This window comes from Mytilus californianus, unplaced genomic scaffold (genome assembly GCF_021869535.1).
Source record: "Mytilus californianus isolate M0D057914Y unplaced genomic scaffold, xbMytCali1.0.p SCAF_8, whole genome shotgun sequence".
NCBI classification, from domain to species: Eukaryota; Metazoa; Mollusca; class Bivalvia; order Mytilida; family Mytilidae; genus Mytilus; species Mytilus californianus.
Window position 1 is genome coordinate 2,107,109 of NW_026262734.1, and position 15,743 is coordinate 2,122,851.

Genomic DNA, 15,743 nt, shown 5'->3' on the forward strand with positions numbered 1-15,743 from the left:
AAGAACTAGATCCTAGATTCAATGCGATTTAACGTTTAATGTGTCTATAGTATTCTAAGGTTGGTGTCGTACTGAAGTATATATCTAATTTTATTCATTTATAATATGTTTCGTTTGTCGTAAACACAATTCGATTCCTCTTTTCGTCGTTTATTGCGATTACCGAATGAGATATTAAACCGGAACTTGAATTGTAATTAGGAAAACGATGGGAGTAACTAGTGGATAAGGAATTACTTATCCTTCTGGAGCAGCTTCTTTCAATTCAGTTTTATTTGAAGTTATTTTTGCTCAGATTTTATTAACATGATGTATTCTGCTGAAAACTTTTGTCTATGCTTTACTTTTGATTTTTTTGTGTTTGTTTTTGCTTTGGTGTTACATACAAACGCTATGTTAATTTTTCATGCTACTGTAATTAGAATTCGAATGTATAAAATGTTGTACAACCTCAATTCCTATGCATACAGTTTTGATATATAATTTAAGTTTATAATTTTGTATGGGTAGAATTCTTAGAATTTCATTACTTTCCTTTGCAGGCAGGAATTGAAGATTGTCTTTTATCCTTAGCCTATGAACCTGAAGCAGCTGCAATCTATTGTAAAAATATAACGTTACAGAAAAAGGTGGATGGACAGGATACTTCCCTGTAGACATCTGATTCTGGACACTTCCCTGGAGACATTTGATTCTGGACACTTCCCTGTAGACATTTGATTCTGGACACTTCCCTGGAGACATTTGATTCTGGACACTTCCCTGGAGACATTTGATTCTGGACACTTCCCTGGAGACATTTGATTCTGGACACCAGTTTCTTGTTTTAGATTGTGGAGGTCAGTACTAATGTCACCAAAACTAAAGCATCATAGGAACCTAAATCTCTCATCTGAGAATAGTTGGCCATATATTGATATTGAGTTTTGCTTATATAACAATCAAACTAATTTTTAATTAACAAATTGTTAAAAAACTACACCTTACGAGTGTATTAGAGTAAAACAAGAAAAAATACATTATTCTTTTTCAATAATGCCAGTATCACATTTTTTAATAAGGTTTATCTTCCATCCTTCTTTCTACACCTCTCCCCGAGGTATATTTGTGTTTTTTTATTATGCATATTTTGTTGTTTACAATTTCTGTATGTCTGTATTAGCTATCAAAATTATATGAGAAAGCATCAAATATTGGAAAACAATTTTCATATGAGAGCAATTGGTCCTGTATAGAACTACTTATATTGCTGAAGATATTTGCATTTTGGTATTGTCGATCATTTTACTGATAAAAGGCTTCGTCTTTGTAATCATATTTGCGATTATGTCAAAAACTCGTATAATTTGAAGGATTGGTTATACAATGTTTTTTGATGTTATGCTAATTTCTCCGTTAGAAAATCCATTTATCACTGTTTTCAGGATATAGAAAGTTCTTTGCATTTTTTCCATATGTTATTTTATGGGGTCTTAGCTGTGATATGATCACAGGCGTTACCTAAATTAATTGTTTAAACACGTCTACATATATATTTATAACACATCTTGTAGCAAAAGATATTTTTGGGTAATACCTTTGCCGAATGAAAAGATCTCAAAATGAGGCTATTTCGACAGTTGTTGCAGTTTTGCACTAAATGCACAAAATGTGAAGCTTTTTGAAAATTCAAATATATGAAACAACATGAGACAGTGTCAGGCTTATGTTTTTGAACACCTGAAGGATGTTACTATTTGGCATATTTAGAAAATATTTTGATTTTCTCGTTCAAGGGACAAAAAAAAAAACCGTATCTACTTTAGTTCGGGTCTTGAGCTTTTCAATATCAGTTAGTGCAGACATATATGTCGTATTCATGGCAATTTTAAAATGTGTTCAGTTGTGATTTGAAAAACTCCTTTTTATCATTTTAGGTGGCACAGTTGACATTACAGCCTATGAAGTTCAGACAAAGGATAAACTAATTGAACTGTGTCCACCTTCAGGTGGACCATGGGGTGGAACAGAAGTCGATAAGCTGTTCTTAAATTTTGTCAAAGAGGTATTTGGAAAAGCTGTTTGGTGTAACTTTGAAAAATCAAATATGCGCGATTGTCTTGATTTACTTAGAACGTTTGAAGGCCGAAAGAGAGTAATTGGAGCAAATAATGAGGAAAAAGTTCGACTTTTGTTTCCGAGAGATTTATTTGATGAGTATGAGGCTCATACTGGCTCAGAATTTAAATCTGTTTTAGGTGTTACAAAAGCGAGAGATAAATTAATATTTCCGATAGATGTATTAAAAAATCTGTTTAGCCAACCTTTTAATGCAATTACTGCACATGTTAGAGAATTGCTTCGGAAACCCGAACTTCAACAAGTCAGAACGATACTTATGGTAGCTGGGTTTTCCGATTCTGAACTGTTATATCAACATATCAAATCGGAGTTTACGGAAATCAATGTTTTACGCCCTCATGATGCTGTTTCGTCAGTTATGAAAGGAGCAGTAATTATTGGTCATTCGCCAGAAGTAATACCCGAAAGAATTTGCGCGAGAACATATGGCATTGCCTGTAATATTCCCTTTGACTCACAAAAACATCCACCAGAATTACGTCAAGTATGTGACGGAATGGAAATGTGTACTGACAGCTTCTAACCAATTGTAAGAAAAGGAGACACAATTATATTAGGCCAAAGTTGTTTTGAGCGTCAATTCTTACCCACGTGTTCAAATGATAAATCTGCCACCATCGATATTTTCGTCTCACCTGATGATAATCCGAAGTATACATATGGAGGAAGAGGGGATAATGTCAAAAGGTTAGGGTCCCTCCATTTGAATATTCCCGACATAAGTAAAGGTAAAAACAGGCCTATAACAGTCAGAATTACCTATCAAAGCACTGAAATTGTTGTTACAGCTGTAGAAGAAGGGACCAATAATTTAGTCAGTAAACAATTTGACTCTTTAGTGTAAATCTTCAGTTTGTAGCCTGTGTTGCATCATTATATCAAGTTGTAAATTATTCATTGTATGATTTGTATTCAATATAATGAAAGAAAAACAAGATTTACTTGTACGCTATATTAAACAATTGCCAATATCTTGACATACATTTAAACATTGACAATAAGGATCGGTTGAAAACAATACTTTACGACAAAAGAGATGATTTCAGCTTCCCAATTATGAACTTTGTACTTCTATGTTGCAACATTCCACCTGCATGTGGAGTGTACATCTCCCAGTTGATATTCCAGAGCTTGCATTTCCTATCATGATTTCCTTGATAAAGGATAGCTGCTAACAAGGAAGCTATTGGACCAATAGTTTCTGGACCAATAGTTTCAAGTGGTGAAATTAAAATCAATCAATCGAAAAAATTTTCACCGGGTTTGTACTTATATGAGCAACTCAACGAGTGCCATATATGGAACAGGATCTGCTGACCTTTGCGGAGCACAAAAGTTCCACCTGGTTTTTGATGAGGTTCGTGTTGCTCAGTTTTTAGCTTTCTATGTAGTGTTTTGTTTTTTGTATACTATTGTTTGCCTTTTTGTCGTTTTTCGTTTTTTGCCATGACATTGTCAGTCTTTTTTTCGGGTTTGAATATCCGTTTGGTTTCTTTCGCTTGTCTTTTGCTATGACGTCAGTCTGGTCATTTGAGTCTTCAATATATATTTCTAAAAAATATCACTTCTTAAATTAGTTACCGACTGAGTGGGCTCGTGGTAGCTTGCTCACTTCTATTGCATGAAGTCAACAAAATCTTCAAAACTTGTTATTGCTGCTTCCCTGTCATTCTACGGCTTTTAGTTTTTTTTAAGAACAAGGACGAGTCAGCTAAAAGCCTAAATAATGTACACGGGTAAGTTGAAATGTTTCTAAGGAAGACCAATCATTGGTATATTTTTTTAATTCTAGAAAATTAACGAATCAAGCCAGGTTTATCTTTCAGTTAATATAAGACCTACATTTTCTTAAATATGACCACTTTCATAAAGTACGTTGTTTAGATGCGGAGTATTATTGTCCATCAAATTTTGAGTAGTAAGAGTTTTTCCGTTTTTGTATACAAAAATGTATATGATAATGTGTATTACCCCGTTAAATCTACTACCGTATCTCCAAAAAAGTGTATGATATCTTAGTTTCTTAGTTTCCATCCTTTTTTATTTATTTAAGCAATTTATATATAAGTTGCCGATTAAAATCGGTCAGGGATGTAAGTATGTTTTGATTTATAAAACGAACATTGTTGTATATAAAAATGAGGCAATTATCCACTAGAGACCAAATGACGAAGATGTGAGCAACCCATTGTGTTCAATCATGTTCATTTTTGATATTAAACATGTTAAAGGTTCTCCCTAAATTCTTTAGGTACTATGATCGTCCACTTGTTAAAAGTGATTTAAACTTTAAAATCCGGCGCACTTGAAGTGCTTAAAGATAACAATTTATGTCAGGCAGTAAGAAGTGCCTTCCCAAATAGTCGTTAAATAATGTTGTTTACTTTACGTTGTCCTTTTTTCATTTTTTTATGAAATTATACACAAGAGTCTCAAACAAGTTCTGTGAATCAATTCTTTTTTTTCATATTGTAGGGAATATAAATAAATTATTTTAAATATGGAAGAATGCAACTGTTTTTATGTGTTAATATTAAATTTTCATTGTCCAATTTGATACTATTTTATCTCCTTCTAACTGCTGTTACAAATTAATTAAGTCGAGGGCATGTCTAGTAATCACTCCACGCCGTTTAAAGAAGTCTGTTCTTCAAATTAACATTGTTCGACGAAGTAGTCTTGTTTTAAATTTTAAGTCAGTGTCAAGTTTTTGGATAATCATGATTTTGTAAACAAGTGAAACAGTATCTTTTATTTTTTAATCTTCCCAGAAAACACTTCAAATGAAGCCTTCAGGTTTTTTTGTGGCTTATAAAGCAATGATTTCTAATACTTAAAGAAAGGTTATAGAAAAAAGTCGGACGTACATTACAATTTCGCGAAATCAGTATATGACTGTTATTCCAGCCTTTATGCTAACTTTTATATCAGTCTGGGTGTTTATTTTCAAACCCATCTGTCAAAACTTTTTACTGAGCAATAAAGCCAATTGTTTTAGCGACTCTTATCATGAAATTCAAATAAAAGGAATACAAAATATGATAAAAAAAGGGCGCGAATTACTTTAAAGTATTCCGAATCGTCAGCTACACTTTTTAATATTGAAATATTTTTATTTATCTTAAGTTTAATCTTTTTCATTAGTATGTCGAACTATTTGTTTGTAAAACTGATTTTGAATTTTGAGCATGCCCAATAATTTTACATCATAATGTAACAAAGTCATTATATAGCAACGGTTTGAAGAAAGTAGGTCTATCTTGTTTGTAAAGGAGTGTTATGGCTAAACTGTTTTTCATTGCAAAAGTTAAAAACTGATACATTTTGTTATAATGAAATAGTTTCATTTCTTACATCGGTTTCTGCAAAGAGATAAAATAAGTGTGCAGTATTTAGTATCAGCATGGAAAGTGAACAAATATGTATACATGAATTACTAAATTAGGGTGGTCCTGAAGTATCTTTACAACTACAGTCTACGCTAAAACATCTTGGTGTCGGAAATTGCGCTCTATTCTTAAATTTAGAAATTATGTCATTACTGGAAATAGAATTGTTAAATTTAGGTATTTCTGCTTATTTTGCATGTTAATAATTGCATCGGTCGTGAAGTATAGAATCCGGCCTGATATGGCAACGTGAAGAACCTATTTTTCATGCTAAAATGTTAACAATATTATTGATATCTTACTGTACAATTGTATATGTTTTGCAAATATGGTGGCGAATTGGTGACTTAATGACTCGTTTCGTTTGTGTTTTGTTATTTCCTTTGTAACACGTTAAGCAAATAAAAAGGAACACACACAGAGACATAGAAACGAAAAAACCAGGTACCAGATAAATCAAACTAATGGAGGACTATGAAAGTAATAATGTAATATCAATATCGGATTCGGCTGACTGTTTAATGATTGGTTGATTGGTTGATTGTTTAAAGTCAAGTGGCAAATATTTCATGCATATTAAAGATGAGAACATTTATTATATATACAATAGATATACTATGCAAGGTAGGTCGTACATGATGAAGGTCAAAAACTTTGAGCTACCGGTACCACTGCATATAAAATGAGGGTTTGTTGGATAGAAACCGACATTTTGCCGTCCTTGTTGCAAGGAGTCTTTAACACACAGAGACAGACATCTGATTAAACGTCCCCTCCGACAGAACTTGGCTTGTATTTATAGATCCTGCATTAGTTACCTCTAAGAGAGTCTGTTGACCTTTCTTTAGAATAAAGGCTTACAATGTCATGTCGGAGACGAGCTTCAGCTTGCCCCTACATAATAAAACCTGTTCAGCAAAAGGACGCCACACTAAACTCCGAAACATACAAATGAACCAAAATTTAAAAAAAAAAAACACACACACAAGGAAGACTAGATCAATATAGTTGATAATTTTTCTATGTTGTATAAATTAGAGTAGTATAGTGAACCAATGTTCAAATCTCATAAAACTATTTAACTACAACAACAACTTCGACCCTAAAAGGCTATAAATGAACTATAGAAACATATTTGAATCTTCAAATCCATTTTATACGTTTCTCCTTATGACAAAATTAAACTTTGCTGAATCGATATATTCTACATTTGAGCGGTTCAGTTATATGGAATGAAGTCTTTTTCGTGCGCTTGCAGAATCTTTCATTAACTGATTTCTTTTTTCAAATGTTTCCAATGATGATTTCCGTCTTTCCAAACCAGCAGCTAATGTGTCATTTCTAATACTGAAACTTTTTGTCGAGTCTAATACGACTAGATAGGTATTGTGTGGGACAGTATATGAGTTGATTGTGTCATCGCTGTTTCTGACGATAACATTGCCTTTTTCATCATGCGTTCTTTTTTCTTTGCAAATGTCATAAAAATGAATATCCAGTTTCGTGTTATCTACATAATCATAACTGAAGTGGTCGATTACAGGACATGACATAGGATACTCGTATAAACTTGAATCACTTTCCGACTCTATATTTGGTTCTCGCGGACTAAGAGAGTTTAGTGAAACTATTGCATGTGTAGATGAAACCATCTGCATACTGTTGCTTAAGCGTCTGCAAAAGTAATATTAAGTATAAAATAAATGACTCTTGAACAATTCAGAAACTTTTGTTTTTTAACGAGACAATATATATATTATTGACTCCGTTATAGCGTGGTTTTTTTCACCATTTATAATGTAGTTTGAGTACATTGTTTACATTTTGTGTCTGTTTAGTCGTCATCTCATATTATCAAGCAGGAATTATTTCACTAAATTTTGCATAAAAATAGTATTGCAGTAAGAGCAAAGCCAGTAAACCACCGCGTCAGTTGTTGATGTATGTCATATCTGTGTATTTTTAATTTTCTAATTGAAGAATTGCTTGTTTTTATCAGGAATTGAATTTATTTATGCACAATTGTAATGGACTTTAGAGTTTGTCATATTGCATAGACACCTGTCTTTAATTAAAAACTGTGTTGCCGCCTTCATGTGTCTTTTAATTATTTTGTGTTATTGTCAAATTAAGCTATCACCCCTATTGTTAATAAGATTTATCTGACTTCATTACCTTGTTAAAGATTCGTCAATAATGGTAGGTAATGGAACTGAAAAAAAACCACAAAAGAATAACAACAACACAAATAATAATACCGATTTCCTTTAGTTCTGTCTTAAATTGCAATATTAACTAATTTTATCTCGCGAAACTATTTCAATGTCGTTTATAGGTAATATACATATGGCCAAACGGAGGGGTTCATTACTATCCTTTTATGTAGGCATTTGTCCAATAGTTCATGTTGGAGCCTTTTATAGCCTACTATACAGTATGGGTTTCTCTCATTGCTAAATGTCGTACGGTTGCCAATAATTTCTGACATCCACTTCATTTGAACTTTGGTGGATAGTTGTCTTTTTGGCAATCATACCGCATGAAATTGTCCTTATTTTTATAATGTTCGAATCGTTTGTCCCTATCCAACAGCTGTTGTACAGGCATGTCGTTTGTTGTTGTATATCATACTTGTTTTTCGTTTATTGTTTTGTACATAAATCAGACCTTCAGTTTCTCGTTTTAATTGTTTTATATGTATCCTGTTAGGGTCTTCCATAGTTTGCTATGCGATATGGATTTTGCTCAGTATCGATGGCCGTGCGGTGACCTACAGTTGCTGACGTTAACGTCATTCGGTCTTTGGTGTAAAGTTGTCTCATTGTCAGTCATAGCACAACTTTTTATGTAACTAACTTTTGCATCTAGAATCATTATTTTAAGGTAATTCCTCTCGTTATAGAGAGCAATGTTCGAAGTCTTTTCCCCCTGAAATAGGCTAGTACAATGTCTTCGGATTCAGGTTTCCAATATATATCATTTGTTTTTAATTCTGGTCGACCTCGACTATCAGTGAGGAAAATAGTTTCAAAATTTTTTTTTCCTTAAAGTTGAAAAACATTGCCTTTAAAAAAATTACACTTTTAATACAAAATCATAGGTTTTCGACACGTTTGTCTTTGCAGTCATACACTGATAATTATGCATTTTTATTGTGATATTATATTACATCCATCCTCCAAAAAGGAACGTCGCAACTGACTTGTTTTGGTGTTTATACATGTATACAAATAGACACTATATAGTATACAGATAAATTACCTGATAACAATGTATTTTGTTTATTATTTCAAGTAAAAGGGTATTATCTACGATTTTGACAATATAAGTTGAAATGATTTAAGTATGTTTTACTTTGTTTCAAATATTTATAAGCACGGACCTATGTTTATGTGTACATGAAGTTCAGCTGAATAAGTGAAATTAAGGTCGAACAGGATGACGGATTTTGTTGAATGTTTTCGACTAGCAAATAAATTAGCCTCATGTAAGTAAATGGAATCGGTGATGTGAATTAGGTCGTTTATCTCTTATTTGAATTTAAAACGAAAACAAATGTCAGTATAATATTACATGTGTTACAAATACCCACATTAAGGACTTTAAAATGACCGCCGATGATTGTGGCTATTCTGGTTATGTCTATTTTGGTCAAAAAGTCTTAACGTTGCACTGTATTTACACACCCTAGCTTTCAATTGTCGTAACTGCAATCCCGACCCCTTTTCCCGAATGTGATCTACCGAATTAGACTCATTACCGGGTTAGTACGAACATGAGCAACACAACGGGTGCCACATGTGGAGCAGGATCTGCTTACCCGTTCAGAGCTCATGAGATCACCCCCAGTATGTTTCGTGTTGCTCGGTCTTTAGTTTTCTATGTTGTATTTTGTGTACTGTTGTTGTCTGTTTCCTTATAAGCCATGGCGTTGTCAGTTTATTTCGACTTATGAGTTTGTTCCTTTGGTATCTTTCGCCTCTCTTTTTCAAATGTTTTACAGATTTGAGCGTTCCTGAGGGTAAACCCAGAGAAGCGCTTTGGAACGCATGGCATTGATAAAGTGTTCATTTCATTATAAAGGACCTATTTGAAATACGCTGTATGGCTTTCATGATTTATCCATGGTTTAAAAAATATTCAGTTGTATTACACATAGGATTATAGAAACTTCAATGATCCATCAAGGGTTCATATCTTACTTTTAATTGATTAATGCGTTTTAAATTGCCCATGTATACCGTTGATATTTTTAATCTGAATATATTGCAATGATTTATTTAATGCAATTGATATTTGTCTGTTTAGATTTAAACTAACTTAGGTCAATAACCAATCTGTAATCTTTCAGTGTCATGTCGATTGTTAATGAGATGATATCTGGTCCCAGAATTTTGATTCCATCCATCTTTAAATTAGATTGGGGAGTTTGGGTGATGTTAGTGGACATGCATTTGGCAGCAAAGGACGCTTAATATGTATTGCTATATTTAACTTCATATATTATACCTGTTAATTCGGCAGTTGTATGGCTTTTCAATTTGTTCTGAACCATAAGGGATCCAATAATGAAAACGAACAAAACAAGCACAGCACAGCTTATGTATATATACAATGAATAAACTTGAAATATACCTACAAAACATTGGACATTATTAAAAGAGAGGCGAAAGGTAGACCTTATTTAGTCATATCTTTTTTCCACATGGATGCATCTATATGATGATAAATGATCGACACAAGGATTTATTTTTCAAAATGCATATATAATTTGTTTTTATACATACTTAATAGACCATTGTTATTTGATATTGTTTTCGTATTTGCAGAATAGTTTCCTCTGTAATCTTTCGAATTTGGTCATTTGATAAAGTATCGTTGTAATACATAGACTGATATATATTTCACCTATGATTTAAATTGAAGCAAATTCTGCACAAATATTAGATTTAACATTACTGCTGCGAATTGAGTTCTGGAAATACGAAATGTGTGTGTTTATTGTGCATGTTAGATCGCGTATATAGATATATAATAACTCTTTAATTAAAGTAAAAGCTATTGGAAAGACGTTTTATACGAACTAATATAACATAGTATTGTCAGAGCAAGACATCCTGACTTTGTTGTCTCATTGGCACTCATACCACATCTTCCTATATCTATTTGAAAAAATGTCCTTAATTTTGAAGACGCAACTATTGCAATGTGACCATTCCCTTTGATTTTATAAACATAAGAAGAATTGGGTATGATTGCTATCCACCAGAGACCAAATGATATAGAAGTTAACAACTATAGGTCAAAGTACTGCCTTCAACAATGAGCAAAACCCATACCGCATAGTCGGTAATAAACGCCACGAAATGAAAAATGTAAAACAATTCAAACGAGACAACTAACGACTTAATTTATGTTCACGAAAATATGCACACGTTACTGTCAATTTTGGGTTTTGTCAATGCATTTAAATGAAGTATTTACTGCAGCTTTCTTTCAAATAGTTAGTGCATTACTAGGCATACCCAGAAAAGAAGTATTCTAAAATTGATATACCCGTAAATTTATTTTGATTCGATTGCACACAATAACAGCTGTTCGGTATATAAAACCATCTTCTACTTAGAAAGGCGTTTTATTTTTGGCATACTTACACAACATCTGTCTAAAGGTATGAAACCCTTAATTCATAGCCCCATTACTTTCTATGTTAAATTCTGCATTTTCAAGCATTAATGGCTACTTTGTCCTAAGTTCAAATAAAGTGGCAGTTATTTCATGTCAAAACTATCCCTTATCCTGACTTGTTTGGGCCCTTTATAGCTTGCTGTTCGGTGTGAGCCAAGGCTCCGTGTTGAAGGCCGTACTTTGACCTTTAATGGTTTACTTTTACAAATTATGACTTGTATGGAGAGTTGTCTCATGGCACTCATACCACATATTCTTATATCTACATATTATGCTGAAAAATTCAACGTACCTTTAATTGCATATTAGAGCGTACTGGTTCCCGGAAGTTTGATAGTAAAAAAACCGGTACTTCTGATCTGAACAACAGGACAAATGTGCCCTCCTATTGAAACTTTATATACTTCTTTAATATTCAAAAGAAACGTTTAACAAGGATTCTACAGTGATCCCAAGTCCCCAAGCATTCGTTTGATACCAAAACTACCTAAATATTTCACCTATTGACAAAGATACAGCTATGCGTAGGAACTATTTTGTTTAAAATATGTACTACTTTCTTGTATGTTCTTTCCGACCTGGTCTAAATTAGTGGTTGTATACCTAAATGATTTGATATTGCGTGCAAATCAAGTATTTTGAGTAAGCGCTTAATACTGTGTTAACAGCTGTCCCTTGTTGCAGACTTAATGTTGACTTATGGAAAGTTTTTATTGCGTCGCAACGCTGCAATCTCTTGACGTTTTACCGATATCTTTTATCTATTTTAATCCCGATAATGGTATATTTATCTACACATTGTTTTTGCATTACCTTTGCCACTTAAAACGGGGTCAGACACTGTGGTAAGTTCTCTTTCGTCTTTAGGTAATATAGCCAAATATTCTTCTCTTGCATTAGTTATATAAAACGGAATTTCAGTGGTTCCATACATATTTTGTAGCTGGCAGATAAAAATATCCTTCTTGGTTAAGTTTCTACTAGTTATTAACACCAATAAATTACCAGGAATATTTACTGAAACACCGTATTTGTTCATACGAATAGATGCCGTGGACGTTGACTGGTTGAATGTATTTGATTCAAAATTTATCTTATACTCAGAGTTCAGTGTGTTATTCATTTTAAGGTACCAAACTGGATCTTTATACACTGACTTGGAATAGAAATACACTGAAATTATCGACAACCAGTGGTCAAACAAAATACTGGTATTTACTACAAACGGTGGACCTGGAAAAAATAACCGTTACGGCTATAAGTGGAATAAATTACTTTTATGTTTATACAACTATTAATCAGTGTGACTTACTTGAAACAGTTATTTAATAGTTCCATTGTTTATTCACCAGATGTAGATTTAAATTCAATTTATAATGTCTCATCAGTACATTTACCGCCAAATTAATCAAAGCCAGTGTTACAGAACCGAAGCAAATAGGTAAAAACATAAAAGCTCGCCTAAGGCATTATGATAAAGATAATTGATTATTTCGAACTTAGTTTCCTTGTACATGTATCTTTTTTGTAGATAGTTTATTAGTTAAAAGAAATTTGATTTGCAAGTAAAACTTCAAATAACATCAACGGTACCCATTTTATTGCACCAGATGCGCTTGTTGATAATTCATGTCTCTTCAGGGAGGCCAAACTATTTGAATATCAAAAACATTATAAAAACGGTGAAGAGTTGATAAAATCAAACAGGACCAAATGTAATGCCAAATCCAGAAGAGAAAAGAGCTATGCAATGTATCGCAAAAATAGATTAGTCCCAAGTTAGTCGAAATTAGATCGGATTCTCCTAGATACAATACTAATCATTATAACCTTTTTCATAGCATGCAATAATTTAAATTCATTATTTCATAATTCAAATTAAACCCTTGTAGTTTGAGAGACATATAAACAAACAAGATAAAGAACGGAAAGATACGCCGTAACCAACAGTCATTAAGTTTCCTACATATCTTTGTAAAATGACGACTATATTTCACTTTCACTATAAGTAAGTATTCTATAAAGTGCAAAGGCTTTATATAATTCATTACCATTCACTGTTAAAATTGTGGAGCTAGAAAATTCTGTGCCATTAATTTTCACCACGCATTTGTACTCTCCTTCATCTTGAGGATTGCAGTGAGCTATTTGAAGAGTGGACATATTCCATCGGTTCATACCTTCTACTGATCGGACGTAAGTTCCTTCTATGTAATGCTTCCAAATACATGTCCATCGTTCAGTAGTTGTAACATTAATGAAACATTTTAATACAGCTGTGGATGACACATTGCATTCGGTATGTGCTGCTGACACACTTACTGGAATATCTTAATTGAAAAAAGAAAAAGAAATAACCATCTTGTATAAATATAAACATACTTAATTATATATAAACGTCGGCCATAGTTGTCTTTCTGATTTTGTTTTATATCTCACCCCTTTTTTTTCATTGATTTTGTATTTACATTGTGTCATAGATCAAATTTATTCGTTCAGTGTATGTTTACTTGTCTTTTGATTGAGTTAAGCCATTTTAATTGATATTTTATAGTATGTCTTTCTATGTTGTGATGTTACACTATTATTTCAGGTTAAGATGAAGGTTGGCGCCTGTTAAAACGTTTAAACCCGCTGTATTTATTTGCACCTGTCCTAAGTCAGGAACCTGTTGTTCAGTGGTTGTCGTTTGTTGGTGTGGTTCATAAGTGTTTCTCGGTTCTTGTTTTTTTATATATAATAGACCATTGGTTTTCCTGTTTGAATGGTTTTACACGAGTCATTTTAGGGGCCCTTTATAGCTTGCTGTTCGGTGTGAGCCATTGTTCCGTGTTGAAGGCCGTACTTTGACCTATACTGGTTTACTTTTACAATTTGTGACTTGGATGGAGAGTTGTCTCATTGGCACTCATACACATCTTCTTATATCTATTGATTAAATGAAACAATACAAATTTAAGAACATATTTATATGAACCATTATCATTTTGTTCTATATGTGTCTTTTTAATGTTTGTTTTTGTGTGTATCTGTATTTTTGCTGTCGTTGGGTTGTATATGCCAAATGCCCTACCAAGTAATGGTTAAATCCGCAGCTTTTTTATGCATCTGTCCTAAGTCAGGAGGCTGTTTTTTTGTGGTTGTCGTTTGTTGGTGTGGTTCATAAGTGTTTCTCGTTTCTCGTTTTTCATATAGATAAGACCGTTGGTTTTCCCGTTTGAATTGTTTTACACTAGTCATTTTGGGCCCTTTATAGCTTGCTGTTCGAAGTGAGCCAATGCTTCGTGTTGAAGGCCGTACTTTGACCAATAATTGGCACTCATACCTCATCTTCTTATTTACATTAATTGGAAAATATAATCAAGTCAAACTCCGAAGTAGAATTTTTGTTTGTTTATTACCTTTGTTTCTCTCTTTTTAATGGATTTATGAACATTGAAAAACTACTGTAGACTAAACCTCTACTTATAAACAATTCATATATTGAAATAGTCCATTAAAGTTCATACGCTATGTAACGACGAAATTATATATTTTCAGAGCAATATAAGTCTCAACACACCTGACTGATATACGTTGACTTTTATGTCAATGCTTCCGGCGGCATTTCTAATTCTAGCTCCGTATATACCAAACTCCTCTTGTAGTTTTGGAACGACAGTGGAGCTCAAGATGAAAATTGAAGAATTTCTATTTTTTCTTATATCCCATATTCCTACTGTTCCGCCAACCGAAAATACCCAGAGAGCAATTGGTTTCTCAAAGCTCTCGACATGAATCAGAATTTTTGCTGGATTGTTTAGCATCGTCTCAAACGTGTAGTTTGCACTCAAAGTATGTGGCTTATCTGTCCGAAAAATACGTAAACAATTTAAGGCAATTGTGTCAATTTTTTTTTTTTGGTTTTAATAATTGTCAGAAAATTATTACCTTATTATGCAATGAACATGTCGAGATTTAATTCATTTTATTTTCAGAAGATGTTTTTCTTATCTACACATCTGATTGATTCAGTCGTTCCAACTGTTTTCAGTCCAATGTTTGTCTGCCTTATTCTGAATTCATATCTTTGTTTCATGGATTTACACAGCAACAACAACAACAACAACAACATTTGACTGATTAGAGTGATTTTGGGCATGTATAATAGTGTGTGTATAAAATTGAGAATGGAAACGGGGAATGTGTCAAAGAGACAACAACCCGACAAAAGAGCTGAAAACAGCACAAGGGCACCAATGTGTTAGTAACTGTTGAACCAAAAAACGAGTGTGGACATCAACTGTTTACACTTGAAGAGAAACAGATAACATCGTTGGTTTAAGTGGTAATTTTGGTATTCTAAAGTGGTTTGTATGCGAATCGAAATTTTCTTTTAACATGTTTAATGAAATATTGTTTTAGTTTATTTATTCATTTATTAGTTTAAATCAGATTTTTTTTAAGAAAAACAAATTATTTATTTATACCTCATTCTGTTAACATACTCAAATATTTATTTGTATATCAAATTGCAAATTTTCGAAGTTGTACATAATTATGTAT

The 15,743-nt window shown here is 32.8% G+C and overlaps 2 protein-coding genes across 2 annotated transcripts; one reads left to right on the forward strand and one right to left on the reverse strand.

Moving 5' to 3' along the window:
- The first annotated feature begins 749 nt into the window (after positions 1-749).
- Positions 750-3,092, forward strand: LOC127711353 (heat shock 70 kDa protein 12A-like). Its single transcript, XM_052217380.1, has 2 exons — positions 750-839; positions 1,917-3,092. Exon 2 carries the CDS (start codon positions 2,087-2,089, stop codon positions 2,642-2,644), a length of 558 nt encoding a protein of 185 aa, XP_052073340.1. The 5' UTR covers positions 750-839; positions 1,917-2,086; the 3' UTR covers positions 2,645-3,092.
- Positions 3,093-6,086: 2,994 nt separating this feature from the next.
- On the reverse strand, positions 6,087-12,211 carry LOC127710805 (uncharacterized). Its single transcript, XM_052216759.1, has 4 exons — positions 12,012-12,211; positions 10,020-10,145; positions 7,686-7,722; positions 6,087-7,184 (listed from the first exon to the last, which is right to left on the reverse strand). The coding sequence occupies exons 1-4, from the start codon at positions 12,130-12,132 to the stop codon at positions 6,734-6,736; spliced, it is 735 nt and encodes a 244-aa protein (XP_052072719.1). The 5' UTR covers positions 12,133-12,211; the 3' UTR covers positions 6,087-6,733.
- Positions 12,212-15,743: the final 3,532 nt, after the last annotated feature.